The sequence below is a fragment of the Apus apus genome, chromosome 2 (assembly GCF_020740795.1).
Source record: "Apus apus isolate bApuApu2 chromosome 2, bApuApu2.pri.cur, whole genome shotgun sequence".
Classification (NCBI taxonomy): domain Eukaryota; kingdom Metazoa; phylum Chordata; class Aves; order Apodiformes; family Apodidae; genus Apus; species Apus apus.
In genome coordinates this window covers 103663027-103690895 of record NC_067283.1, presented here as the reverse complement: position 1 = coordinate 103690895, position 27869 = coordinate 103663027, and the positions used below count along the sequence as shown (strand labels likewise).

At 43.0% G+C, this 27869-nt stretch overlaps 1 protein-coding gene and 1 long non-coding RNA gene across 4 annotated transcripts; one reads left to right on the top strand and one right to left on the bottom strand.

The window, feature by feature from the left end:
• Positions 1-75: 75 nt before the first annotated feature.
• On the top strand, positions 76-22022 carry TWSG1 (twisted gastrulation BMP signaling modulator 1). The gene is made up of 5 exons (XM_051610659.1): positions 76-158; positions 2221-2386; positions 9732-9831; positions 13909-14175; positions 21688-22022. Exons 2-5 carry the CDS (start codon positions 2264-2266, stop codon positions 21867-21869), a joined length of 672 nt encoding a protein of 223 aa, XP_051466619.1. The 5' UTR covers positions 76-158; positions 2221-2263; the 3' UTR covers positions 21870-22022.
• Positions 6930-27776, bottom strand: LOC127380968 (uncharacterized). 3 transcript variants are annotated; one of them, XR_007888618.1, is made up of 5 exons: positions 27189-27776; positions 26551-26677; positions 24487-24559; positions 23812-23926; positions 6930-14276 (listed from the first exon to the last, which is right to left on the bottom strand). It is a non-coding gene; the product is annotated as an uncharacterized LOC127380968 (long non-coding RNA). The 3 variants fall into 3 exon arrangements; XR_007888620.1 differs by lacking the exon at positions 23812-23926; XR_007888619.1 differs by lacking the exons at positions 23812-23926; positions 24487-24559; positions 26551-26677; positions 27189-27776 and adding an exon at positions 15821-21692.
• Between the last annotated feature and the right edge of the window lie 93 nt (positions 27777-27869).

Genomic DNA, 27869 nt, shown 5'->3' with positions numbered 1-27869 from the left:
GAGGCGGGGCGATGCGAGGCCGCGCCGCCGCCCCCGCGCTGCCTGCGGCCGAGGGGGGAGCAGCGGGCCGAGGCGTGCGGGTGCTGCTGCCGCCGCCGCCTCCGGAGCAGCGAGAGGAGCCGGCGGAACGGAGGGTGCCCGGCCCGCGGCGCCGTCCGGTGAGCCCAGCCGCCGGCGGAGCGGGGGGGAAGGTGCGGGGGGGAAGGTGCGGAGGGAGAGGTGCGGGTGGGGGTGCCAGCGGGATGGAGCTGGTGGCCGGGGAGGAGGAGGAGGCGGCGGGGCCGTGGCCGCGGCTGCTTCTTTGTGGAAAGAAAGTTTTGGTCGCGGCTCGGCGCAGCCGCCCCGCTGCCTGGAGGAGGAGGAGGAGGAGGAGGAGGCCCCCAGCCCGGAGCCGCTCCCCGCGCGGGGCCCCGCCTGCCCCGGGCCGTTTCGGAAAGGGGTGCGCTCCCTGTCACCGGCCTCCGGGCCCCTGGCAGCGCCTTCCGTGGGGCCCGGGCCTCTCGGGAGGCGGCGGGGGGAGCTGGGCGAGGAGGGGGCGCCGAGCGCGGGTTGATCGGCCGGGGGGTTTGTTGGAGGACTTTTCCGCCGCTGGGGAGAGCCGGCCGGTGAGGGGGAGCGATGCTGAGCCGGGGGGGGGGGGGCAGCTGGTGCCGGCGGGGTGGGCTTGGGGCTGGGGGAGATGTGGGGTAAAAGTCTCAGCGGTCGGTGAAGGGAAATGGGTGGGGGGGGGGGGGCGGTCATCCCACCAGGGTGCTCTTGGAAACGGCGTCGCTCCCGGGTCCGCTCCTCGGGAGCCTCTTCCAGCACGGGCGAGCCGAGCTGGAGCCGCTGCGGGCACGATGCGGTGCCCGAGCGCGCCGGGATGGCCCGTCCAGCCCAGCGAGCATCGTGCGGGCCTCGGCGCCGGGCCCGCCGGGACGCAGCGCCCGCGGGTTGGGACCGTCTCTTGGCGAAGGGGAACTTTATTCCCGCTGGGTGGGAGGGAAAGCAAGCGGTGACCCCCCACCCCCCTCCTGAGGAGAGGGATCCCATGTTCTCCGTGCGTGCCCCCGGGTCTTCCAGGGGGGCCCCTCTCCCAGTCCCGCATGGGTGCAGAGGGCGGGGTGCCCAGCACAGCGAGGCTCAGGAGCCTTTAATAACCACTGTAAGAGAAGGGCTGATCTGACACAGGCTTGAAATGTCGAGATCGTGCCGTATTTACATGTTGGCTTGTTTTTCTCCTTTTTTACGATCGGATATTGCTGATTGAGGGTTGGGGTTTTTTGAGTTCATAAAGCAGAAAAACATTTCTAGATACAGAAAGAAAAAAAAAAAACCACACAAACCAACAGTGCCCCATTAGCATTTTTTCCCTCTTATGAGAACAATACAGGCTCACTGTAAGCTTGCCCAAACATGGGCTGCCTTTCATTATGTATTGGTACGGTGCCTAGTGCAGCAGGGTCCTCTTTTCACTGGGTTGGTAGGCTAAGTACAAGAACTCACTGGCAAATCGCTAATCATGCTATGTTTGGAACAAATACCACCTGCCGAGAAGCTAGGCTTTCAGAAAGGGAGAAGGGTGGAATGCTTTGAACAAACCCAGTTCCCCTGTTTGAAGTAGCAGATGCTTGTCTCAGGTTGACTTCAGTCACTTAGGTGGCTCCTGAAAGTTCTGTTGTTCAAAGTCTTAAGTAGTTTGGGGTTTTTTTACAATGTTGGAGTCTGTGTTTTTTCCAAAAAGAGCTTAACAACGTTGTGATTGAATGTAACATCTAACTGTTGGTATGAAAACAACTGCCTGTCTGCATCAAAGATGACATGGCAACTTACCTTACGTGTCCTGAAAGGTTGCTGTATAGCTTTAGACCTGGACACCTGTGTGTAGCTTTAGCCTGAGGAGATACTGCATGAAAACTATGTCTGCTTTATGCATTTACAGAATTGGGTCTTCATTGGTGGGTTTTCTCTTCTGAGGCATTTTGTTGGTTGTCACTGCTTATAGGGTATTGTATTTGATTTCACAAACTCAACATTGGTCACCTGAAGTTTATTGCAGTTTTAATCCAAAGGCACAATAGCAGAAACCTTCAAATAAACAAGTTAGCTGGGAGGAGAGGGTTGGGTTTGTTGTTAAACACCCCAAGTTGATTTTATTTTACATTTTTTTCAAATGTAGGGGGAAGGGAAATAGGATTTACCTTGTTTCCCAATAGCCTTTTCGGTTGGTTTTTGTTTCAGTGCGTGTTGCAGTACTTGTGAAAATTGCTCGCCTGCAGGAAACATGAAGTCGCAGTACGTCACAGTGCCCACAGTCACTCTCCTTCTGTTCCTGCTGTGGATCCAGTCTTCAACAGGCTGCAACAAGGCTCTCTGTGCTAGTGATGTCAGTAAATGCCTGATACAGGTACGAGTCTGTCTCTTTGATTTGCTTTCAAGCATTTAAGAAACAAGCCTGAATCTGTGTCTTGAAAACATCCGGTGATACAAATAAATGTTGCTTTATGTTAAATAGTGTCTTTTTTAAAAAAAGCTGGTTTGTTCTTCTGCACATATAAATTCAGATTAACAATAGTTTTATAGATAACATGAAGTGGATGTGTATATGGACGTGTTTCTTTTTTTAATAGCAACATTTTCAAGTCGAGGATTATGGTCACGGGTTACTGTTAGAAGACTGTACCAGTCACGCTGTTGGTTTTCAGTCTTTTTATTAGTGATGTTATGAATAAGCAGCAATTTGAAACAGATATTTTAACAGACACAGAAAGATTTATGTGGGCAACAATGGTAGGTTTTTTTTTTAAGATATCTGCAATACCAGAAGTTAAAATGTGCTTACGATGTTTGCATATCTGTCTGAGATGTTCCCCTTACCCACTTGTAATAAGTCCACTTTCTTAAACCTGCCAGCCGAGGCAGAGGGTCAATAGTTGATGCCTTACATTCTTCATAGCACCAGGTTTGTACAGTAGATTTGAAAAATGCCTAAAAACTCCCATAAGAGAGCTAACATCAGTAGGGACCTAACTTATCTTAGTCTTGAGGTGTGTTTGGAAAAGCTTTTTGATCAGGAAGGACCTGTGGCTGCTAGTGGTAGTGAGCAAGCTCTGAAAGCATGCAGGGCCTACCTGAAAAAAAAAATCATCAAACCAAATACTTTCTATCTGAACTGTTAGGTAATGGATCTTAAACTCAAATCCAGACACTGCTTTTGACTCACTGTACATCTGTCTGCAGTGAAAGGAACAGTCTGGGATCAGGTGGTTGTTCTTCCAGTAGTTGAGAGGTATGGTGTGCAGCAGAACAAAAGTGTCTTGTTTAGCAAAATTGCAAGCATTTCCAGTAACTACCAAGTATGTGTTTACTAATGTGTGCTGAGCATGCTTCTTGACTCTGTATTGAAAAAAAGAGCCTTCATGTGGTCTGTTGCATTTTCTTTAAAAGAAGTGGTTTCTTACTGCCTCTTTGTAGGTTGGAAATGGAATAGCAGAGAGCACAATTGTCATATGCCAGGAATGTGCTAGTGTGCTTACTCTTAAGTGTATGATCACAGTCTGGAAAGTGATGCAGAAGTGGCATGAAGCATTTCCGTATTTACTTCATTTCATTGACTTCCATATAAAATTTGTCTGGTATACAAATAAAAACACTTGGCAGATTCACAGATCTGTTCTGTGGAATGAAGACTGACTGTAGGCTGAACTGACTTCTTTCTGGCTTCTGCCCTGCCATTGCTTTTAAAAAATAATAATAAAAAGAAAAATGAGGAAAAGAAATTGCTGCTTCTTCTGGCCCCAGTATGCTTTGTGGAGTTGTTAAATATGAGAGCAAGAAAGAGGGTTTTAACTTTTGCCTTTTCAAAGACAATGCAGCGTTTTTTGCTGATATGTTGCGCATTGTGACAAACAGAAGTTCCTTATGTTGCATTTTTTCAAATAGTCTCTAGGCTTGGAACCTTTAAAAAGTAAGGTGCTAGTTGAGGCATTTAAATAGCAAATGCAGCAGTACAGGGGAAAGGTGTTGGTCCAGATGAAGGGGAAAACAGGGAAGATATATTGTCTCCTTTTCCCATGCCACTGATGGAGTCCACCATCCATGAAAGGGCAAACATCTCTTTCCCAAGGAATTACTTACCTTTTATCGTGTCAAGCTTGAGTCACCTACCATTTAAACTTTATTTTTATGAGCCTGAACAGAGTACAGCCCAGGAGAAGTGGAGCTAATGCTACTTGGAGTCCTTCCTCAGCTGAGAGTAAGAGCTGCGGTTCAGCGCTGCATGGAGTTGGCTCACACGACTGTGCTTGTCTTGGAGTATGTTGGCATCTCTGTAGTGACACAGCCCTGTACATACAGAGAGACCCATGTAACTGCTTTACTTGTGCATTCTTTCTTAAGTTGTGCAGGTCATGTGGAATCTCTTTTTACTGCGTTTTCCTAAAATCAAAATTTTCAAAGACCCTAAAGTAACCCAGGCCATGTGAGTTGTGGACAATTGAGGGGGAACGCCGCTCTTCATTTCACCATCTGGCTGCCCTCTTCCTGCAAACAGGCCTGACATACCAGTCAGCATTCATTCTTTATAGGAGAACAGATCAGGTCAGACTAGTCTGATTGTGGATATGAAGACTCCTAAAGCTTTGACTTAAAGCAGTTGTCATCTTTCTTCTTGGCTTTTGTTTTGTTTTTTAAAATCTCATGCACTGTTGTGGCAGAAGTGCTGCACTGGTGTGTGAAGCGTATCTTACTTCTTGGGTAGGTATACAAGTAGAGTATACTTGTGGATTTTTTTCTTCACCTCTAAACTATTCTAAATCTATGCTTAAAAGTAAAATACTGTGTTGAGTGAGTTTGCTTGGTTATCATATGACATTTTTCCCTAACCTATTTTTATAACTGTTCCAGTTTGACAAAATCCGTGGCTTGAAACCAAGATAATGTCACTCAGAGACAACTGGGGGAGCAAACAGAATGTGAATGTTTGTCATCTGCATCTGTGTGCAGAAAATTAGGCTGGTTGATTTACAGATATAATGAGACAAAAGACCTGCTCTCTCGAAAAGCATATGGCTAACATAAATATTTTTGCCAGCACTGCTAGAAGTCAGTACAGTCATTACTGCCACTCCTTAGGAGCTGCTCTGCTTAAGGGTGGTCCCTGCATAAATATTTATTTTGCTAGATCCAGAATAGCACATGAGATCAACAACTCAAATGCATTCAGCTTTCCTTTTACGTCTTGAGGCTCTGGCTTCATTGGTGCTCTCATAGTCTACTTCTTTTTCTGTAAGCCAAGACCTTTAAGAAAATAGCTTGAGGCATCTCTCTGCATAAGCTCAGCCTTCACAAAAAAAAGCAAAACAACCCTTTGTGACTTCTGTAGTTGCTGAAGAAGTTGTAGGTAAGACTTTGGAGTGTAGGTAAGACTTACGAGTGCAGGCAAAATGGGACTACAACATTAGTTCCCTTGAGGCTTTGGACATACTCTGGGATTGGGGCACTGAAGTCAGGAACTGACTGTTACCTTGCTTTCCAGGTAGGCTACCAAGCCCTGGTGGCACGCAATGTGCATGTTGCAGTATTTATCGTAGCACATCTGTTGTTGACTTGGATGCATGGGTTGTTTTGATGTTTCCACATGTGGAGGAGATGAGAAGGCCAGTTACGCTCTCTGGGTGGAGTGTGGGCGTGTATTGTGTCCTTGCAACATGGAGGAAATCCTTGAAGGCAGAAACCTCTAGAATGGGATGTTCCCACCATTGTTCGTAGCAAGCAGGTTTGAGGGAGGTCCCAGGCTGGCTCTTGCAGTGCAGAGCTACCTGCAGTAGTCAGGCTTGGGCAGTATGTCCGTGTTGTGCTGGAAGCCAAGCTTGGCTGGCTCCTCTGCAACAGCTCATTAAACTGCTGCTCTATGTAGGAGGCAAACAGTGCTATAATTCAGGCATGGATCTCACATGTTTCTAAAAGTGGCGTTTTTTTGCTGAGAATACAGTTTTCTTTCCCAAATACCACATGCCTTCGGTCACCTTGGCTGGTGCAGTATCATTCTGGTTAAAATCTCTCTTTCTCCTTGTCTTTACCTCCTGCTGATCTTACGTACAAACTTGTCAGCCTGAAAGGATTTACAAGACTTTTTATTCCTCTGGTATGAAATAAACACCACTCCTTAACTTCAGGGCTTAGGCATCTAAAAATGACTTTTAGTGTCTATATTGTAGCTGTAGGATGTAACACAGTTGGGTTAACAAAGCTTTCTGGCTGGTTTGCTTCCAGGAGATTTTCTGTTATTAAACTGTTCTAGGAAGAAACATTAGTTCTTTTACTCCCCCTTCCAGTTTGCAGAGATGTTGCCAATGCCTTCAGGTCCTGTTCCTCACTGTCATTTCAAGAAAGCTTTGAAAACATGCAAATGTTAAATACCTTGTAAAAAATCTTTATTTGCTCTCTGGAGCAGAAGTATCTTTATTGTACGAACATGCCTACTTCCTATTCAATGTTGTATTTTTAGACCAAGAGGCTTATTTCTTGCTTAGCAAAATATATTCGCTGATGCACCTTTAGTAGTTGGGCTTGGGAAGTTGCCAGGTTGACTTATGAGTAATATTTTCTTCCACTGACGCCTTACCACCCCCAGCTATCAACAAGGAACGTTTCTCATTCTGCCTTGCTTCACCCACATCTCATGTAAGCATTCTTTTTAAAAGATGTATCCCGTAAAAGTATCCAATGTGGATTAGTCAGGCAGAAGGACTCAAGAGTGGTTAAGGAAACCATGTATGTGCAAACACATACATGGAAAAACATAGTTATTTCACTGAAGTGACAGTCAAACTGTGAGAAGGAGGGAGTAGGAGAACTGTGCAGAGGACTAATTAGGTTGCTCTTTCTTCCTTCCTCACCCTCCAAGTTATTAAAAGAAAAAAAATAAATTAAAACATTAAAATAGAAAATAAAGTAAAAAATTGTATTGCTCATAGGCCCCTCCTATAAAAATAAAGTTGTTAAAATACTGGTAGGTACAATGAGGCTAGTGCTTACACATACCAAAGCTAAGCAGGAATTTTTTTTTAAGTTGCAAATGTTATAATTGAAGGTTATGTTTAGTTCAGTGAGAATCCTCTTCTCTTACATTCACACAGTGCAATCTACAAAACTGAAACAACTTATTGAATTTTCTGGCTTTGATTCATACATTACATTTAATGGTTTATGGAGAGTCACCTCCTCCCACATACTGGTTTGTTAGTGTTGAAATATCTTTAGTAAGTATGAAGTTGTTTGCCCAGTTTTACTGTTGAAGAACAAATATATAGGCTATGTTTAATGCTAATATGTATTAATACTATTCTCTGGCCAAGGCAACGGTACTTAGCTTATGGTTGTTTTTAAAGCTGTTTTATTCAGACTTTTTATTCTCAAGGCTGACACAATCTGTTTATCAAACAGTAAGATAAATATTTTAGAAATGAGTCATTTATTCACATAAGTCATCTTACTAAGTTTGTGGTGTCTCCTCTTGTGGAAAAAATTGTATATTTTATTAATGAGCCTGTTTTTCATTTTCACTTGGAAACAGCGTAGTAATAGGTGACATGAATACACTTTGAGGAAGGAAAAGTAAAAAAATCTTGATAGTTTTCCACTCTGTAAATGAAAATTTAAGACTTACTAAGACTGCTTATTGCAGAAATGCATGTAGAAGAGGAGTTCGTGCTCAACCACGCAGCAGGGCAAACAGTTCACGATAAACTGTGCAAGCAGCTGCATTTCTCAGCATTAAGTAGAACACACAATAATTTGTTAACCTGGTTTCTTTGCTGGCTTCAAGGAGATTTGTGATCTGGGATCAAGTGAATGGAAAAATAAGAGATCAATTAATTTTTACTGCGTTATCAAATTTTAGCACATCTGCACCAGGTTTGAGAGTTTGTTCAGTTATAGTCCAGAATGGGAAGCCCTGAAGCTACATCCACTGGGTTCTTAAGCCCCATCCCCAGCCAGATCTTGCCCTCTGAAGTGCACCCTTTGCTCTTCTGTGAGCCCACAAGAGCGGGATGATCCCCGTGCAACTCCACTGGCTGCAGGTATTTGCAGTTGCCAGTGTTGCAGAATAGAGAACAGAGGTCCTACACCATCAGGTGCATCTCTGTGCCTTGGCTTGCCTAGCAAATGTGCTCCTGACACTGGGTATAAAAATACCTCCTTTCTCCCCTGCCTGATGCTTCGTAATAATAGCAAGCAAATAAGTTAAAAAGTGGAATTTTCGCCCCTCGGCTTCTTCCCAATATGTTACAGCAAGACTTTGCAGGTGATGTTTGTGTCTGCCTGTAAGGAGTGGTGTCCCTGACATAGCTGTGGTTACCTAAGGGTGGTAGGACCTTGGGTAGTGACTCCAGGTTAGGAGAATTTCACACCAAACCATCTTCCTGCCCTTCCCTCCTGTCCCAGTGCGTCTCCCAACCACACCATGGAGTGTCCCTCCCCTGCCTCTGGAGAGTGGGATCAAAGAGCCGGGATGGGCGTCATCTTCTTTGCAGCCTGGTGTGTAGCAGAGATTTGCCAATGGCTCTTCCAGTAAAGCCAGGGGTGGGAAGGATCCCGTTGTCAGTGTTTCCAGTAATGGGATTTTGGTTTCTCATCAGTTGTGCATAACATGATAGTTAGACAGACGTCATCAAAACTCAATTCTTAGACAGGACAACCAAATGTGACTTCTTGGCTGTCAGCATTTTGCACTGTGGTGTAATTCAAGCCCATATGTTATTGTCAAGGAGCCACAGTCTTTTGGCCAAACTGGAATTACTAGTATGGATTTGAGCTAGAGGGAAGGAGGCTGCCTGTTTTTTAGATTTCCTTCATCCATGTAGGCTTTGGCATACTTTGAGGTCCACAAGTGTACATCTCTACCAGGACTGCTAAACCAATGCCTTCAGGTTTAGGTAACATGAAGAGAAAGGATTGTCTTCTTGCTTCCATGTCTTTTCCATCTTTTTTGTTTCATACTGGTTAAAGAAAAATGTGTGTGCATATCACTTCACTTTATAGAGGCTCCAGAAGTCTTGGAAGTATTCCAAGGTGTTGAGTGGGGGGCAGGGAGGAGGCGGAGGGTTGTTTTTATTATAGCAAAAATGAATCGCCTGGACTGGGGGCAGGGGTGGGGCAGCAGGGGGAATGATCTGGTCACTAATATTGCAAATGGAGAAAGCGATGTGTAACAATTCAGAGATGTACAACATCCTGTGGTCAGGTGACTTAATGGAGTAAGTTCCTTTTAAAATCCTTGAATAGGTGTGATGGTCTATGTGTATCTTCTTGAGTATGCACATGCTGCTTATAGTAACTTCCTTTTTTAGCTAAATTATAACATACGCACACTATTTATATATAAAGAAACATCCTTATTTGAACTTCCTGTTGTGATGGGAAAGACCTTCAAAGAACTTTTATATTCAGGTATACATAGAAGTGCACACACCTTTCCCATGAATAACACTTTCTCTCTTTTAAATGCTTCTTGACTTCAGATTTGTCTTTAGAGTTTTACCTTTAAAAAAAAAGCTTGCAAAAGATCCTTTTGCAAACTTAAGTTTGGTTCTTTGGCTGGAACTGTTTTATCACTTACTCACTGTATTAGTGTACCAAGCTTTTTTTAATGCTGCAGTTTGAGTTGTGGCTTGAGGCAGAACTGCTCTGCCCTGGTAGCATTTTACATCTGGGGTTGCTGAGGTGTAATGAGTTTATGTTGTTTTCAGGAGCTGTGTCAGTGCCGCCCCGGGGAAGGGAACTGCTCCTGCTGTAAGGAGTGCATGCTCTGCCTGGGCACACTTTGGGATGAGTGCTGTGACTGTGTTGGTAAGTTTGTATTCTTTGGGTTTTTCTTCTTTTTTTAAATTGCTTCCTCCTGCCACATGCTGAGCTCATGGTCTTATTATAGAAGTAAAATGCTGGACATAATCTGTGCTGGAAACATCTTACGGCTCGTTCTGTGGGCATTGAATAAACTACTGTGGGGAAACAAATATTTGGAAGTTGTATCTGCTCTATGGAGTGGGGAGTGGCTGTAGTCCAGATTTTACTTGGTTAATGTCATCATAACTGACTTAATTTTGTCTCTAAAACAAAAAACTCCTTTTCGAATTGTCATCTTGAGGAAACTATGCAGCACCTGCTTCATAGGGTTGGATGCTGTATGGAGGTTTCTAACTGGAAAGTGATGGACAGATAGAGCACAGGGACAATTCTGAGTTCCCTTTGAATCCTTGGCACTAGTAGTAAAGTGCATGGCCCAGCATTTTCCTCGTTCTTTTACTTGAACAAAGAGCTCTCTGTGAAGGGTTAAGAAAGAGGCATACAAGCTCTTACTGTAGGATTAGATGACAGTCTTAACAAGAGCAGCATTACTACTAACAGGTAGTGCTCAGAGATTCCAGATCTCTGCATGTGAATGCTGCCCCTGTTTACAGAGGACATATCCTAGTTCCATTTCTAGTTTAAAATGTATTGAAAGTTTCATCCTCCTGTGGTTGCTGGAAGCCTCCTGCTGCTGCCATTGAAAATCCACCTGGCTTCCATGAAAGGGATGTGTCTTGAGTGGTGTACCTGCTTGCAGCTTCTCTGGCTGACTGGGGCTTCTCTGAATTAATGAAGATTATATAGCTTCAAAATGCTCCTTTTCAGTGCAGTCCGTTGCTCCTCCTGTTCCATCATGATGTGAATATGCTTTATTAGTTGGAGGGGTCACTACAGGCAAAATGCTTATATCCTGCTTTTTGTGTGTGTGTGTTCTGGCTAGCTTACCTTTGCTTTACTGTCTTTCAGTAAGCAGTGAAGTGGCATGGTCCAGCATGTGTGTTATTCTTCCCAAAGGCAGAAAGTGTTTTCAGCCCCTGTGTAAGATATACATTTAGAAATAGGCCTTAGAGCTTGATCTATTTTTTTTTCCACTGCTTGATCTGAAATCTTTTAGTGCAGTCCTTGAAAATTTTTATATATATATATATGTATGTATGTATGTTATTTTTTCCCTACTCCTTTGCCCTTGATTTTTGTAATGTGCTAAAATGCACTGTTGTCATTTTCAGTCATAAGGATGGGGAACAGGATAGTAGGTTTTTTCCCTAGTTCAGAACCATTATCTGCTGTAGAAAGCAAAGTGTACTGTGCTTATATCCTCTAGGGAAACAAAGAACCTGCCTCTTGGGATTGTGAGGGGGGGAAAAAAATAAAGCTAAGTCCACACACATTTTTTCCTAAATCTGTAGATTATCCACTGTTCTGCTGCTGTTTCCCATGGTGTTATCCAGGAGAGAAGTAAAAAATGTCTTTGGATCAGTTTTCCAGTACTGAGCAAACTAAACCATCTCCTGGTGGTTCTGTGGGAGCCTTAGACCTTGTTGGTTCTATGGTCTGGTCCTGTTCAGAAGTAGTTCTTCTTCATTCCCATCATCTTGCTGTAGCCTTATTTAAATGAGCAAACAGGAGTGTATGTCATACCCAGCTTCCCAGAGATGGTTCTTTGCTAATACTTGAGCTGATATTTAAGTCTCTTTGTAAATGGATCAAGTAATGTAAAAGCAGATAGGTTGTCATGTCTTTCAGGGCACTTCTACTTGGAGGCCAGGAATTACCTTCTTACCCTCCACCATTAGGTTGACCTCTAGTCAGTTGATGCCCTGTGTTTTGCGTGGATGTTCTCTCCCTTCCTTAGTAGGACAGAGACACTGGAGGAGGGAGAACAAAAACAGGTCCCTATTCCCTCTACTTTTCTACACTTTGTGGGTTAGGCTCTTGTAGACCCTCATGTAAAGGCTTTTCCAGTTCTGTCCTTTCAATAGCCAATTTCTGCATCTTCTCATCTATTCCAAAGCAGTAATGTATATGTATTTCTTCCTTACCAGTTGCTCATAAGTTAAATGTTTTTATTTTAACCAAAGCTACTGTATTTTAATTATTACTATTATATATAAATTTTGTAGTTAAAATACTTTAAAAATAGTAAGAGGGAAGGATCTTTGGAATGAGCAGTTACCCATTAAACTATGAGCAATGATTTCTTAGTACCATCTTAAGACAATATTTTCATATTAGATTTATATGCACACAAACTCTGCATATTTTGGAATCATTTTATAAACAATGTTGATGGTATTTTTTTTTATATATATTCTCCAGGGAAATCTGTTTTGTGAATGCAGCCTTGCAGAGAGGCTCTAAAAAGGCTTACTGGTTTTAATTTCACAACATCAATACAATAATTGAAGTATACATCTCTCAGTGTCTCTGTACAAAATTCTTAACCTGGTCTGATATCTTCCTAATTGAATTTTAAGTGCACATCCTTTATTACGGTGGTAGGGTGAATATTCAAAGTGCTTACTAAAAGATAATGCAAAGACAGACATTTTTTATTAAAGCACTGAGCCCAGGACTGTCTGTAAAGAACAAACATAGCTGAGAGGACTTGGAAAATAATAGTTTATGGTAGGAAGTTTGTGTAAGTGGAATTATTTTTTAGTGTGACCTGATCTTGTTTGGAGGAGAGGCTTATTTTTTTCTACCCGATATTTGGGTTACCTTTTTAATAGGAGTATACTGTCTCGTGTTACTCCTTTTATTAAATACTGGTAATGCTAACTGCTTGCTTAAGACTTGCCAGATTGCATGTTAATCATCGTGGATGAACTTCACTCTGTTTTGTTCATTATGGAAACCCATCTACTTAGATTGAAAAGATTGTGGGTTTGTTTAAGGCTCTAGTTAAACACGTTTTCTAAAGCAGGAGTCCTGATGTATCTGCAGGGCAGGAAATGCTTTCCTGGTTAAGTGGGGCAGATGCACTTTGGACATTTGTGTCCCATACCACTTTGATAGAAGGGACTTTAAGGATTGGTGTGCTTTGCAGCTGTAGCTGTCTGAAACACCATCTGTGAAAATACCCAAAGGGATATCCAGATGTACATGAGGAAAAGGGATCTGTCTGTCTCTGGCCAGGTGACTTCTAATAGTATTTTAGGGCTTCTGAGTTTAAATACCTATGCAGGTACAACTTTTCTTTTATCTTGGTTGTTTCAATATTTGGATTAAATCAAAGTACCTTGCAGTTTCATGGCTGGTAATAAATGGGAGTGTTTAAATGGCTAATGAAAAATCTGCGCCTGCATTGCACATCAGAAGAGCATTTTGTAGGAAGTGGCAAAGAGATTTATAAGGTTTCAAAACACATAGCATAAAAGAGGGGGAAAAACAAAGAAGAGGTAACCTGGAAATAAGCATTTTGCCTGTAGTGACCCCTCCAACTAAGTAACAAACGTTCATCTCAACTGTCTCTGAGTAGGTAAAGTAATTCAGACTCTTGCTCCCTCCTGATACTTATCTTTGCACGTCCGGCAGACAGCTGATAAGCTCTAGTGCACTGCTGCAGTGGATGAGATCAGATACTTGAATTGTGAGCAAAAGTTTCATGAACCTCAGGACTTGTCAAGATACTATCTGCCTTCGGTGGTAAACTTCCAATCCAGGTGAATGCTAGTATGGATTATACTGTGCTTTGTCTCTTTGCCCAGGGGAAACAAACCTTTTGTTGAACTCTTCATATTCTAAACTCTAATGATAGCATAAAAAGGGAAGGAAAGTGCCAAGTAGATTTTTTTTTTCTTTTGATTTGGATCTCAAAAGTTGCAGGTGCCTTTTGTTGAAGTCAGCATAGAGATCAGAAACTTACCATTATGGAAAGCTTGTCCCTGGTGCTTTTGCCCTTGAGTGAAGAGTGGGATAGGTACATGAGGGCTCTGTTGTGCTTAGCACAAAAAAAAATATTTAAAAAAGGAAAAAAAAACAACAACACCGTTTTAATTTTCTAGATAGTCCTGCTTGTTTCAAGAAGAGTAGTTTAGGGAGTGTAGTGTAACTTATTGTTTCATTCCTCTGCAGGTATGTGCAATCCTCGCAATTACAGCGACACACCTCCAACATCCAAGAGTACTGTCGAGGAGTTGCATGAACCAATTCCTTCCCTTTTCCGGGCACTGACAGAAGGGGATACTCAGCTGAACTGGAATATCGTTTCCTTCCCTGTGGCAGAAGAACTGTCGCACCACGAGAACCTCGTTTCCTTTTTAGAAACAGTGAACCAGCCACAGCATCAGAATGTCTCTGTTCCAAGCAACAATGTCCACGCACCTTACTCTAGCGACAAAGGTAACGAGCATAATGTCTAAATTCCTTCTGTTTCTTCTTGTCTTTTCCAGGAGCCTTCTCAATGCATCTTTTGTGCTTTTCTGTGCTTGCTTCTTCTTTTCCTGTAAAACCATGAAACATTCAGTCTAATTTTGAACCTGATGTAACTAAAGGAGTGAAACAAAAGTGTTAAGGAGTATAGAAGAGTATAAAACTGTCTGATGATCTTAGGAGACACTAAACCACATGACTTTGACATCTCTATAATTCCTTCTGTAGCATGAGGCAGTTTGTTCATATTATTTTGTGTGCACCAGACTTTGAAGCAGTTACCTGTAGCTTAGCAGTCCAGACAGACCAAAAACTGCATCCAAATTGTATCAGTGCAGAAGTAGGCAACTGAAACACATGGCTTCAAAGGTATGAGAAAGCCACGTGCCATAAGCCATTGTGTCTGGAGTAGGTGTTTATTTCCTTGGTCTGAGCTGGCATAATTTGAGCTCTTTAGAAGGATGGTTTGTAGGAAACCCAGGATTAACAGTAAACCTGAGTAAGATTAGCAAGATAACTCTATATGTTGAAGATGGAATATATGACAGACAATCTTAAAAATAAGCAATTTGGGGGCTAGGGTTCAATGTATGGACTCATTGCTCTTATTTTAAATCAAATTTTTTGTATTCTCACCATCAGTTTAAGGAACAGACTTCAGGATATTGTTTGCTGTTGAGGAGACAGAAGAGACATTTGAGGTACTAACAACAGTGTCATAGGAAAACACTCTCTGCTTCTTGGTTTCCATACTAAACCTGGAGTACTTTTCCCTACAAATCATTACATCAGTCTTAAAAGAATCTCATAAAGAGTTCATAGTGAAATTACTGCTGAACGGGGAAAAAAGAGCATCTGATTTGTTTTATTAGTGTAATTAGTAAGTGCTTCCTTCCCAACACACACTTTTAAGTACTTGTGCCTCATACATTGCTGTTGTGATGGCTCTTTTATCTTACAAGTGAAAGATACTCTAATTGATGGCCCATACTATGCCACTGTGAACCTTTGACCTAGTTTCTGAGTAGGACTGCTGTTGATTAAATGGGACTGTAATGGCAACTTTTCTAATTTCCTTTGGTTAAGGCACGTTAGAAAAATAAATGAATTCCAGAACTGGGAAACCAGATGGTCAGAAGGCATCTCATTCATAAGTCTTTGACATTATTAAAACGCTTGCTCGGCATCATGAGAGTGATGCTGAAAGCCGTTTTAAATGGCAAGCCACAAAAGGCCCTGTGTGCAAATGCTACAGTATTTAAAGATGTAAATTATACTGGGGGAAAAAAAAGTTATGCTTAGAACAAGCTTGAATATATCCCACTGTACTTTGGTACTGCAGCCCAGATGGCTGTTCCCTGACAGTCCTTTACTACCATACCAACAGGATGGGCTAATGATAGTTTTGGATTAAACTTGGAATTTGAATTGCATCTCAAGGGTGTGGAGGAGTTTTTAGTTTAACAACGCAGACAAATATATAACGTTGCAATTCTTTCTTAGTCAAAAGTCTCCTTCATTTCATTTACTATGAATGTATTAGAGATTAGGTTGAGAGAGCTTTCACTGGAATTATGACAGTCCAAAAACAACAGTTATATTTGGAAGTAGTTACCAAATGCCACTGGTTTTCAGACTTCAGTAGGCAGAAAAGAAGTAAAGGTCAGAGCTGTTCTTGTAATCATTGGCTATGCCTCCTTCATCTTAGTGATCAGTGAAGAACTGGAAAAGGTAGAAAATGGCTTTCAACATCCCATACTTTTAAGTATCTAAATACGTAAGCCTGTTTAGGAGTCCCTCTTCTTGGTCACAATGTAGATGACTTTGTAGTGCTCTGCTTTTTCAGAGGTCATATTAAAAATTGTCTATAAAAACATGGATGATTTGAGCATTGATAACAGGAGAAGCTGGAAAGAACAGTTGTTAGTTGGCCTCAGTCAGTTGGTGTTCATTATGATGGAAGCAAAGACAACTGGGGAATTGTACCTGTTGTGCTGGATGTCGTGTGAGGCATGGGATGGCATTGTTTCTAATACATTCTTGATGAGTTAGTTAATTGGTGAAGCAGTAACCAAAAGGAGGAGGGCTTCGAAGGTCAAGGGCTGAAGAGCATTGTGAGCATGGACACGGAGAAGGAGCCTAGGAAGTCGCTAGAGTCTGACAGGTTCTGACCATGAAAAGTTCAGTCCCGCTGTGGTTTTACAAGCTAGGATATGTTAGAAGAACCACTGAAAGAGGGTGAGTGTGTGTATGTGTGCATGCTCAGTTGCAGTAAATACAAGCTTAGCCTGCAGTAGAGGAAACCAAAGACCATCACTATACCCTTTCCTTCTCTCCAGACATGCTGTTAGGCTTAAGGGTAGATCTTGTAAATGGAGGTGTCCTTAATGTGACTCACTAAGCAGTTGTCTTCAAGGCTGTGACATTCAAGGATTCGAAATAATATTCCTGTGAGCTGGAACAGATGCTTTGTGTTTTCTTTACAGTGCTGTGCCTCCTCCATTTTGTGGTTCTCCTGTGGCTCCTTGCATGCTCACTCCAACATGGTGTGCTGGCAGCAGCCTGTTGCGTTGCCTGTAAAGGGAGAGAGGCTAAGGAGAGGTAGATTTTGGTAAGGCAGCAGTAGTCTCTGTGCTGTCTTCTGGAATCAATCCCCGAATTTGCTAGGGCTCTGCCTACAAATACCCCTTGTCACTTCACGTAGCACAGTTCTGATTTTAATTTCAACGTGTGTTCATGCAGGGATCACCACCGAGTCCAGGGTGCCGGACTTGCTTGATGCAGTTCTGGGTGAGTGCCAGGAAAAGCAGCACCAGCCGCGGGATCCGGCGAGCTTGAGCCACTGGCCCTGGGAGGGCGGCTGCAGATCCGGGAGGAGGTGGGGTGTGGTGGGATATAAAGCATTCCTTTCTCACCCCAGCCTACTGTGAGCCCAGCTGCCAGACCTTGAACTTCCCCATTATTATCTTAATGAGTGTCTTCCCTTTCCTCCTGTGAATTGACTTTTAACGTTTCAGCTGCCAAAGTAAGAGTGCACTACTGGCACTGCTGTAGTTCTTCGTATCAGCAGTTTCTGGCATTGGAGCCACTTCTTCAGAGAAGTTTGCAATGATTATTAATCTAGAGCTACATTTATACTTTTTGCTTTACGTTTAGCTGATACCCTCAGAGCTCTGAACTGCAAGCTCAGATGATCAAGTGAGCTTAATTGTTTCAGATGATGACAGGATGTTGGCCAGAGAGGGAGGGAAACTAGATAATCTTTTGGCAACTGATGAAACAAAATCTATGTTGTAGTTAAGGGTTTCTGACTTAAGCTGCGTGGTAACACAGGGGATGGCGTCTGCTCTGCACTTCCGCTCCTCTCCAATACCATCTAAGTGGAGGAGAGCTAGAAACCCAGTAAAGTGGCATCTACCTCTGTAGGTACTCTAGGAAGATTTTAATTTATTCATGTTTTTTTTTAAGTTCTGATTGGCATAAAATGGCATCGCTACTGGATAGGCAACTACCTTTCTAAAGTACTTTTTTTAAGTGTCTCACCACACATAGTGAATAATTTCCTCCTAATGTCTAGTCTTAATTTCCCTTCTTTAAGTTTTGATCCATTAGCCCTTGTCCTCTCACTACAAGCCCTTCTAAAAAGTTCCTCCCGAGCTTTCCTATAGGCCCCCTTCAGGTACTGGAAGGCCACTATAAGGTCTCCCCAGAGCCTTCTGTTCTCCAGGCTGAACAGCCCCAACTGTCGCAGCCTGTCTTCATAGCAGAGGTGCTCCAGCCCTCTGATCATGTTTGGGCCCTCCTCTGGACTCACTTTAGGAGCTCCATGTCTTTCTTATGTTGGAGGCTCCAAACTGAACACAGTACTCCAGCTGGGGTTTCACGAGAGCCGAGCATAGGGGCAGGATCACCCTCTCTTGCCCTGCTTGGTCACGCTTCTTTAGATGCAGCCCAGGACACAGTTGGCTCTCTGGGCTGCAAGTGCGCATTGTAGGCTCATGTTCGTAGTCCTTATTATGTGAAAATTGGTAAAATACAACTGGAAGAGCTTTTACTGCACTCAGTAACATTCTTTTTATCTATACTGAGGGAGCCACATGATGACTATGTAATTAGGTTTGTGAAATAATTTAAATACTCTTTCGAATCCCAGCTGAGCCTGTAGGTATGTATTTTTTTTTCCCCAGTGTAATTCTGTTTCTGCAGCTTACAAAGAAGGATTTAATGTTTGAGGCGAGGAACTTCCCTGCTTTCAGTATTTCAGCCTCTACACGGGCACATGGATGCTGCTGAGGAGGAGATCAAGAGTGTTCCGTGATGAACAAAGTGCACCCTGGCCAATCTAACTTGTTCAGACCTGGCAAGTCTCTGAGTGAGCTAGACTTCAGAAACAGTTTGGTAGCACACACATGGAGCACGTCCTCCAGCTGCTTATGATTGCTGCTGGTAACCAGCCAGATCTGTTCCTGGCTCTGACCTGCCATGTATGGTCTGTCCTCTCCACTTCATAGCATTTTTGGACTGGTCCTCTACGACCTAATCCTCTTGGCTTGTGTGCAGGTGAAAATAAAATTTCATCTTCATTCTCCAGTCAGTCAAGATTAACATCCTTGGTTGTTGCTGCCACCTTAATAAGGTTGAGGTCTGGATCGGCTTCCCATTTTCGTCATGGGAAAGAGGTTGAGGAGACCAGTCTCACAGGCCCTGACAGCCGTAATCTGGTTTTGCTAAGGTTACGGGCCTGTTGCTGCTCATACTCTGGTCTCCTCCCCCCCAAGAGATGTCTTCAGTCTCTCAGTTCAGCATCATTGATCCTTACATCCTAGAAATCACTAGCTTTTCTTCCAGAAGAGGTTTATTTCAAGTTTCAGCAGGCATTAGCTCGTGGACTGAGTTTCTCCAGGATTTCTGAACTGCTACTGACACAGATGAGTTAAACGCAGATGTTTTCTAACAGAGAGGACTGGTCATTCTCTGGTGTGAAGAGAGCTTGCAAGTGCTGAGAGTGGCTAATGCTCCTCAGAGTGTGCACAACTTTCCCAAGAAGCTTTCCTGACTTTGCATGTTGCAAGTAGGAGTGCAGTGATCAACATGACAGCTGTGAGTACTTTGGCTACCTTTGGAGAGGACTCTGGTTTCTTTAACGAGCTGTTCCAGTACTATCTAGAGACAGCCATGAGTCATTTTGCCTTCTCAAGCTGATCCAGAGACTAGGTCAGTCAGGTGGACATGGCATCTCACAAGCAAATATTGCAGCAAGAAGGCTTTCTGGATTAGCCAGGATTGCCTGTTTTGGGGCAGAGGCTCTTTGCCTCCAGCTGACAACTCTCAGGCAGGTGTAAACCTGGCTGGTCACTCTTTGCTTGTGCTGACATAGCACACACTTTTTGCTCTATTTCCTCTTCTGTGAATGAAGTATCATTAACGAAGCCTTAGATATGTTGGTTGGTCTTAAACAGAGGTTTTACTCTCTGAGAACTCTCCCTCTGGCTACTGTGCCTCAGGCTTTATTATAAAGGGTCACAGAAATAAAAGTGCTAAAAATGGAACAGGACTTGCACAGCCACAGTGTGTTTTGTTGACATTCCCAGCACTACTTCAGGTACTCCAAGATTTCTTAAACAACTATGGCTTTACTTACAGCACAGCTTTCCTCGGAACAGAAAAGTGCTTCAGTTGTGGGTCTGCATTTCTTCCCCAAGGTCCTTATGGCCTGTGGCACTCTAAATGGTGTCTGCAAGACTTGTACATCAGTTCACAGCCCAAACAAGGTGGTTAATAGTTGCTTTCAGTGGGCTGGCAACATGTCCTGTGACGTTTTTGAGCTGTTGAAGTAGTAGTAAAATAGTTTGACAGGCATCAGGGTTCCTTCACATGTGTTTTCACAGGTGATAATTCTTAAAAGGGTAGGTAGGTTTCCAGATGTCAAGGAGGAGGACGTGTCCACAGAAGAGCTGGCAGGTACATTGTGCTCTCCTCTACATTGTGCTGTCCCTTGCCACATGCCCACAGAAATAATCTAGTGTTGGTTTGGGGAAAACTGCATAGATCTGATGGCTTGCAGGGTGATGGAGACTCTTACTGGACTCAACTAACCTTTGGACCTCACTTTAGGCGCTTGCCATGAGATACACTGCTGAGGCTGCTAATCCATGGGGCACCAATATTTTGAAGGGAAGATTCTGGAGCACTTCAGCCTTCCAAGGCTTGCTCACGGATAAAGAGACTAAATAAACGCTATGGTTAACAACTACACTGCTCCGAGAGTCCTTCGGTTACTCCCCCTTCTCAATATCTCCATAATCATAAAAAAAAAACAACCCCACTGTCTTGATTAACCATTTACATTTGGATTATTTTTCTAATCCACATTGGAATGTAGGTCAGTATGTTTCTCCTGGATCCACACACCATAAGCAGTAATAAACTAGAAAGTCCCTGGCATCTCCCACTCACAAATCTGTTTGGTGTGTGCAGGTGAGACATACATGTTTGCAGACAGCTTTTTGTTGTCCTTTTCCCCAAAATGTGCCAAGTTATGCTGAAGGTAAATGTGATGCAACCCAGATCCTTTGGAGGATGTACAAAGAATAACCTGGTCAGCACAGAAGAAAGTTGATAGAATCTGTCAGCTCGGAGAACTGGAAGTAGACTGGGGACAGATGTTTTTGTTTTATGGTTGTGGTGAATGCCTCTGTTCCAGTATGAGGTTGCAATACCAAACTTCATGACATTTCTAGTAATTGCATGGATGTTAGAAGAACTAAGTCAACACTTAGGCAGAGAGGGTTTCTTAACCTTGGTAGTAAAGCTGGCGTTGTTGCTATAAAAAGAAGAAAAAAGTGTGCAGTTTCCAAGTTGAGGAAAATGGGATTCTCTAACTCTGTGATGTAATGTAGTTTAAGAATATAGTTGAGTTAGGGGGGAGGAAATGTTTATACTTAAATAAGTGGGTTTTGGTGTTTTTTAAAAAACTCCTCTAAAATGGAACTTTTAAATGATAGCATAAAGTAAATGCTGGCAACTGTGAAAGTGGTATCTTGGTGATAAAGGTATTACCTTCAGAGGAAGGTAAAGGTATAAAGAAAGATAAGGAAAAGGTAAAGGGAGATAAAGGTATTACCTTCTTATTTTGGTGTAGCCTATCCTTACACTTTAAAAAGTATCCCTCATAACTGTGGGACCAAAAAAAACCCCAACAAAAACATTCTTGCCTGTTATAATAGAAATAAATTAATCCAGAGGCAGAGCAGACAACATGTTGAGTTATAGACACTGAAAACTGAAAGTTGATAGATTGCACCTTGTGTTTCTGTCTCTTCTGTCTGCTTTCACTATCACCTGTTTTTTCTTTACTCCTCATTGTCGTGATGATTTGCAATCCTACTTCAAAACCTGCACATTTAATTAATATTTAACCAACCTTTAAAACCAGATTACGATGTTTTAAACCAGTTCCCCTCCTCCCCCCTCTTGGTTTAGAGCACATGTGTACGGTGGTGTATTTTGATGACTGCATGTCGATACATCAGTGCAAGATCTCGTGCGAGTCCATGGGAGCATCCAAGTACCGATGGTTCCACAACGCCTGCTGTGAGTGCATCGGGCCAGAATGCATCGACTATGGCAGTAAAACTGTCAAATGTATGAACTGCATGTTTTGAAGCAGGAAATTTGTAATACAGCAATACTGAGGCCAAAGTAGTCTCTCTCAGTTAAAGAGATGAGGATTGCAAATACCGGGTTTCGGTGGAGTGCCTACTGGTTGCAATTAAATGTACCTGGTTGAAAAAAAGATGTATAAAATCTGAAAAGTTTTTTGGGTTGTTTTTTTTTTTTGTTCTTGCTGTTGTTCATGTAAGCAAGGCTAAATAGTTTCAACATTATGTTATAAGTTTATTTTTCTTTATTTCTGATCAAATGGTACAGCTGTGCTTATCCTTTCCCTTCTGACTGTTTCCTCTGATTTGAAATTGTTGAGTATACTGGTTTTCAGAATGTAGTACTATATCTAGTAGTTTAGAGTATGGAAACCTTAAGAATATGGTAATGAGATTTCCATAATCTCAGTTCAACAAATAGTTGAATAACTGCTAGGTTGGAGGGTGGGGGCGGTTGGTCTTTAGGGGCTGTTTTTTGTGGGGTTTAGTTTCCGGTTTTGCCTTTTTTACTTCATTACCTTTCAGTATTTGAGCTTAGCCTTCTATTGTGAAAATGGGCTTTGAGGAAGTAGAAACATTCATGCTTTCTCTTCAAGTTCAACGCATGGGCTGTTATGGATAAAATCCAAACTTCATAGAAGGGCTGCCCAACAAAACACTTACATTCCAAATTCCATTTGCCCTGCTTTCATAAGTACATTGGGGCTAGTATTGCATAATTTATACATTAAAATATATTTTTTTTTTTCAGTCTTCTCTTAGATATCAAAGCTGTTAAGTGCAGTTGCATCTCCCTCCTTTTGCACAGTTTTCTAGAGTTGCTTACTCCCTGAATATTCAGTCCAGTAAAGGAACATGAAAAGTTATTATGGATTTAATGGCTAAATGAATAAAGAGGAATAAAACGACATGAACCAGCAAGTTGCACAGGGTTACCAGCTGAGCAGCTGGCAACAGGCATGTTCCCATTTACTAGTTTGCTGTGAATATTTATTCAAAAACGTGTATTTTTTTCCCATGAATTGTCACTGAAGAAGGGAAGACGTGTCCACAAAGGCAAAATCAGGATGTTGTGACTTTAGAACATTCTATCCTTTTTTCTAAGTATGAATTTTAATATGTTGCCAGTAACATATCAGTTACTATGACCCAGTTAGGTCTCCACTGGTAATGGTACTAAGTACAAAAATAAAGTGTATGAGTAGTTAATGGTCAGCTTTTGGTATTTATAATGATGTGGGCTTTAACTCCTTGAATTTTTTCTTTTACTGCGCATATATGCATATGCACACACAGAAAAGGTTTTGATTATTCATGTTTCTCTCACTAACTTCAGTCTAGAGGTATGAAACTGTTTTCTAGTCACACCTGTCTATCTGTACCATGTACAAATGAAAGCGGTAATTTTAAATTTCTTCTGTTGAAAAGTTTGCCTGAGTGTTTTTTCATTGTTTGCTTAGGATACAGTTATTTCAGTAAGATGAAAGAATAATAATTTAAAAATCTACTCTTGTGAAATAATGTTACTTTTTCAGTCTCAGCTATAAAGAAGTACTTGAAAGATGAATGTTTATTGTTGTGAACTAGTGGGTAATGGAATACTTTCATACTTTAAACTTGCAATTAAGTGATTGAAAATCATAGATGTGAATAGAAAAACTTAGCTTATCATGAAGGAATCGTTTGTCCTGTATTTGACAATTCATTATCTTTTCTTCTTGAGTTTCTTAAAATGAATGGAAAGAAAGAGTATGTTAGAGTAGCTGTGTCTGTTTTTAGCTGGAGGATGATGCATCATCGTTCTTGGTAGGAGACGTACAGTAAGCATTGCTACAGGCCATTAGCATGCTTTGGATTCTTGCAGTGTTAAATTACTGGAAACATTATGGTAGTTCAGAATCTTCTTGGGGTAAAAAAAAAAGGACTAATGTTTTTGGTTACGCACCTGCTGACCCATGATCAGTGACACCATCTCCATTTACATCATCAGAATTTCACTGTGAGGTCGAGGGCAGGGAGCAGGAGGGATGGGGACTGGCCTAACAAGTAACCAGCAAACACTGGGGAGAAAATAAAAATGTAAACACAGTTATCTGTGTAATGGCCAGAGAGCGGGCAGTGAGGGTGCACACTTTCTGGGGCTTGCCTTTTTGTAATTCCTGATGCTGTCTAGAGTTTGCTGTAAGCATCGTGTGTATGCAGATGTCCTACAGCAACAGCCAGTGTATTTTATTACAGTGAGTGTTTTAAGAGGTATTTTAATAAAAAGACATTACTGGTTCTTGTGTTTTCTTTCTAAAGATTTGTTCAGGGAAATACTACTGATCTAGATGGACAGAATAATACAGAGGATTATCTCTTCAGCAGTTTCTTTCCAAATCTAAAATTGTAGTTTTGAGTGTTTTTTTCTTTACATAAATGAATACAATAGAATTTCATTAATACTCAGAATGTTATTTCTGACAAATCTAACCATTTTGGAAAGTTGTTTGTTTAGTCATTTTGCAAGAAAAATTGTAATTTATTTTGGTGGCTCATAGTTCACCTACATCTGCATAGCAGCAAACCATCACCTACATAAGTGCTATGGAATACTGAAGAACATGTTTTAAAAACTTACCTGGCTAGGAATCTTCTCCAGGTAAAGCATCAGCCAGTTTTATCACTGTCCTTCAGCATAAAATTGTAAAACACTGAATTTAAAAGGAAGCAAAAAAGGCAATTAATATAATAAATAATTATACAACTCCCTAGTCTGTTGGGGTTCTGACTGAGAAGGGGTTGAAGGCTTTTTGTTATTCTTTCTCTAAAAGCAGATAAAGTTTTTGTTCAGATGCTTTGATTTTTGTTTTGGGAGGTTTTTTGCTTACTTCTCCCCACAGGTATGTGTTGGTCCTAAATTTCAGAAGCATTGCCACTGTGCAAAGAGAGTGAGTACAATCGCCTTAACATGACGTTGCTTTCCATTAATTTCTTAGGGTCCCTGGCATGCTTTTAGCACATTTAATGCATTTCACACCTAATGCTTCTAAAATGAATATAAGAACAGCTGCTTGTATCCCTAATAACATAGCTATGGTCTCTGCCATATCCATCCCTGGCTCCCAAGTGTGACATCCTGCTGGCTGCTGGGCTAGCTTGGACATTTGCAGGTGGTCATACACTGACACACACAGACCCACACAGCATTCACATGCTCCAGTCTCCACAGCCAGGGGCACCTAAGACATGAAGGCCCCTGTGACTCACAGTCCCCTCTCCAGTGGCTGGCACTTACACCTCTATATACACAGCATGGAGACCTCTCACCCAGGAGAAAACAGGACAGACTGTGGTGATGAGGTACCTGCAGGACAAGTGTACCTCTTTGCAGCTGACCAGCCCTTTTTATCTTCTTATCCCTCTTTTTCACCCCTTTCTTCCTCCCCAAATAAACTCAATCCTTCCCTTTCCTGCCCTTGGTTCTTCTGCTACAAATTGTGTAACAGGCCTTGTGCCATCCTGAAATGCTCCTCCCCTGTGTCCCAGGAGTCCCCACACTCCTATAGGCAGTAACCCTCCTAACTCAAAGTGATGCCTGTCATGGGACAGGTCCCTTGGAGGGGCTCATTTCTCTGGGTACTGTACTGGGGTTCCCGCACCTGCCGTTGTGCCGCTGTGCTCCTCTGTGCTCACAGGGAGGAGCACTGATCACAAAACCAACGTTTTGCTGATCATGTCTGTTGGGTTTTGCAAATGAAACACCTGCATCAAGATTTGCCATGTGCTCTTGGCATGAGGTCTTTCACCAAGTGGTACATCATTAAACTCTGTGCTACTGACACAGCAAAATGTTCTTAGAGACAAAATGTTGCAAGGAACAAAGCAAATCCCTTTCAGACCAATCTATCTAAGACGTAAGGCTGACAAACCCTAAGTTTTCTTATATCCTCTTCATTGCTGGAGTCTTTTGAAATTTTCTTCTTACTGCAAAGATCCTGGAAGGGTGACTCCATAGTAGTGCTCTTGAGAGTTGTATCGGCAGAGTAGAGTGTCATAAAGCTCATGGGGCTCTCTTCTGCTGTCTGGGACTGTCTTAAAAAATAACATACTTTTCCCCCCTGAAGGCATTAACTTGACTTTTCTTTGTACATTGTGTCATGCTTGGGTTTCCATATGTGGCCAACCAGTTTCTTCCATAAGCTACACCTCTTTGTGTGAATTCCTTTATTGCTAATGAGAATGACAGTGTGTTTGCAGCTATCCCAGAGTATTACAGCCCATCTAGAATTGGTCATTAACACAGCTCTGCTTTTTATTATTATTTTTTTCTTACAAAATGTTTTCTAAAGCTTCTCTCTATTATTATTTTGTTACATTTATGAGGCTCAGGTGCATCAGCAGGACTAAATTTCAAAGCAGAGCTCTCGAACTCAGAATCCTTGCTTGACTTGGTTCTTAAAGGAGTAAGAATTGACAGAGGGAATAGTAAGAAAGTGCCTCCATCTAAGTAGGCCTCAGGCCACAATGAGTTTTAAGTCAGAAGTCATCCAAATGTATTTCACATGGCAGTAAATTGGTAATAGCACTGCACACAATCACTTGTTAGTCTTCAAAAAATGGGTTAAGATTCATTCTGGGTTCATTAGCTGATGGGCCCATTGTGTGTGAACTTGTGTTGGCAACAGCCTCTGATAATACTTACTCTTCAGAGTTGAGAGGGTCTGGTGACTGTCACTTCAAGTGGAGATCCTCACAGGCAATAATCTCAAATGACTATGGGATGTTACTGAAGTAACCTCTCTCTCTTCTTTTGCCAGAAGTAACACAGCCTTTGTGTAACAAAAAAAACATGAGCTGCCATGTTAAGTTAAATAAACCAGTGAGCCCTTGCTGTTCAGCTGTTTCTTCTGGAGGGGAGGAGGTAAATTGGAAGTTGTGTGGTTATGTAATAGGCTGTGGAGACACTAGCTCTGTGCTCCAACGCTAATCAGAGTGTTTACAACCCTCCCTTTTGTATTTTCTACTGAATAGCACGAATTCCTGTGGGGGACCTTTCACATTACCGCAGGAGGCTGCACAAAGAGCCCATTTGACAGGGACTAAGCAGCCTTGAATCTCAAGTGAATAAATGAAGCAGGTGGCACGCTGCCACACTATTCATGTGTCCAATAGCCCAGGGATTATGTTTGAGGCTGTGGGAATGAATCAGTCTGCCGCTTACTGAAACAAATTCCCTTCTTGATGAGGAATCCTGAAAAGGATTCAAATTATGCAGGTGCTTGACATAACAGAAACTTGCTCTGTAAGAGACAAGGAATACAAAATTCCTTTTAACATCACCGTAAACAGGAAGCACGTTGAGATGGAGATGTGTTTCTTGGCGCAGGTCGCCTGGAATCGCATCCAGAGCGTTTCTCCTACTCCAGAGAGTGGCAGAGACGAGCGGGTCACGCTTCAAGGTCCGACTCCTCGCACAGGACGAAGCCGAAGCCGGGCTCGGGAGCGAGGTGGCCGGAAGGCAGCCCCGACGCCGGCTCCCCTGGGGCTGTGCCAGCTCCCGGCGCTGCCGCTCGGGGCCCGTGGCGTCTCCGGCCCTCCCGCCGCGACGGGTTCTACCTCAGGGCGGGCTCAGCGCCCCGCTCGCTGCTGCAGCCACGGCTGGCGCTCACGCCTCCTTGCAAATCCGCCCAGCAGAGCAGCCGGGGCGCTGCCCGCCGGCCCTCGCGGCGTCAGGAAGCCTGACGCTGCTTTGGGGCCGGTTCTGTCCCTGCCGAGAGGCCTCTCCCTGAAGCAGGAGGGGCCGGGGCGCCCCAAGCCGGGCCCCCCTCGGGCAGCCCCTCGCCGGGCCCAGCTCCCGCCGGCTCTCCTGGCGCCAGGCCTCTTCCCGCCTCCTGCCGGCTCCGGGAGCCCGCCGCCCTCACCCTGCGCCTTCCCCGTGAACGGGGCGAGGGCACAAGCCAGAGGCGCCTCCGGCCGTCCCGGCGCTGGGAGTTGTAGTCCGGAGGCCGGCAGCTGGCTGCC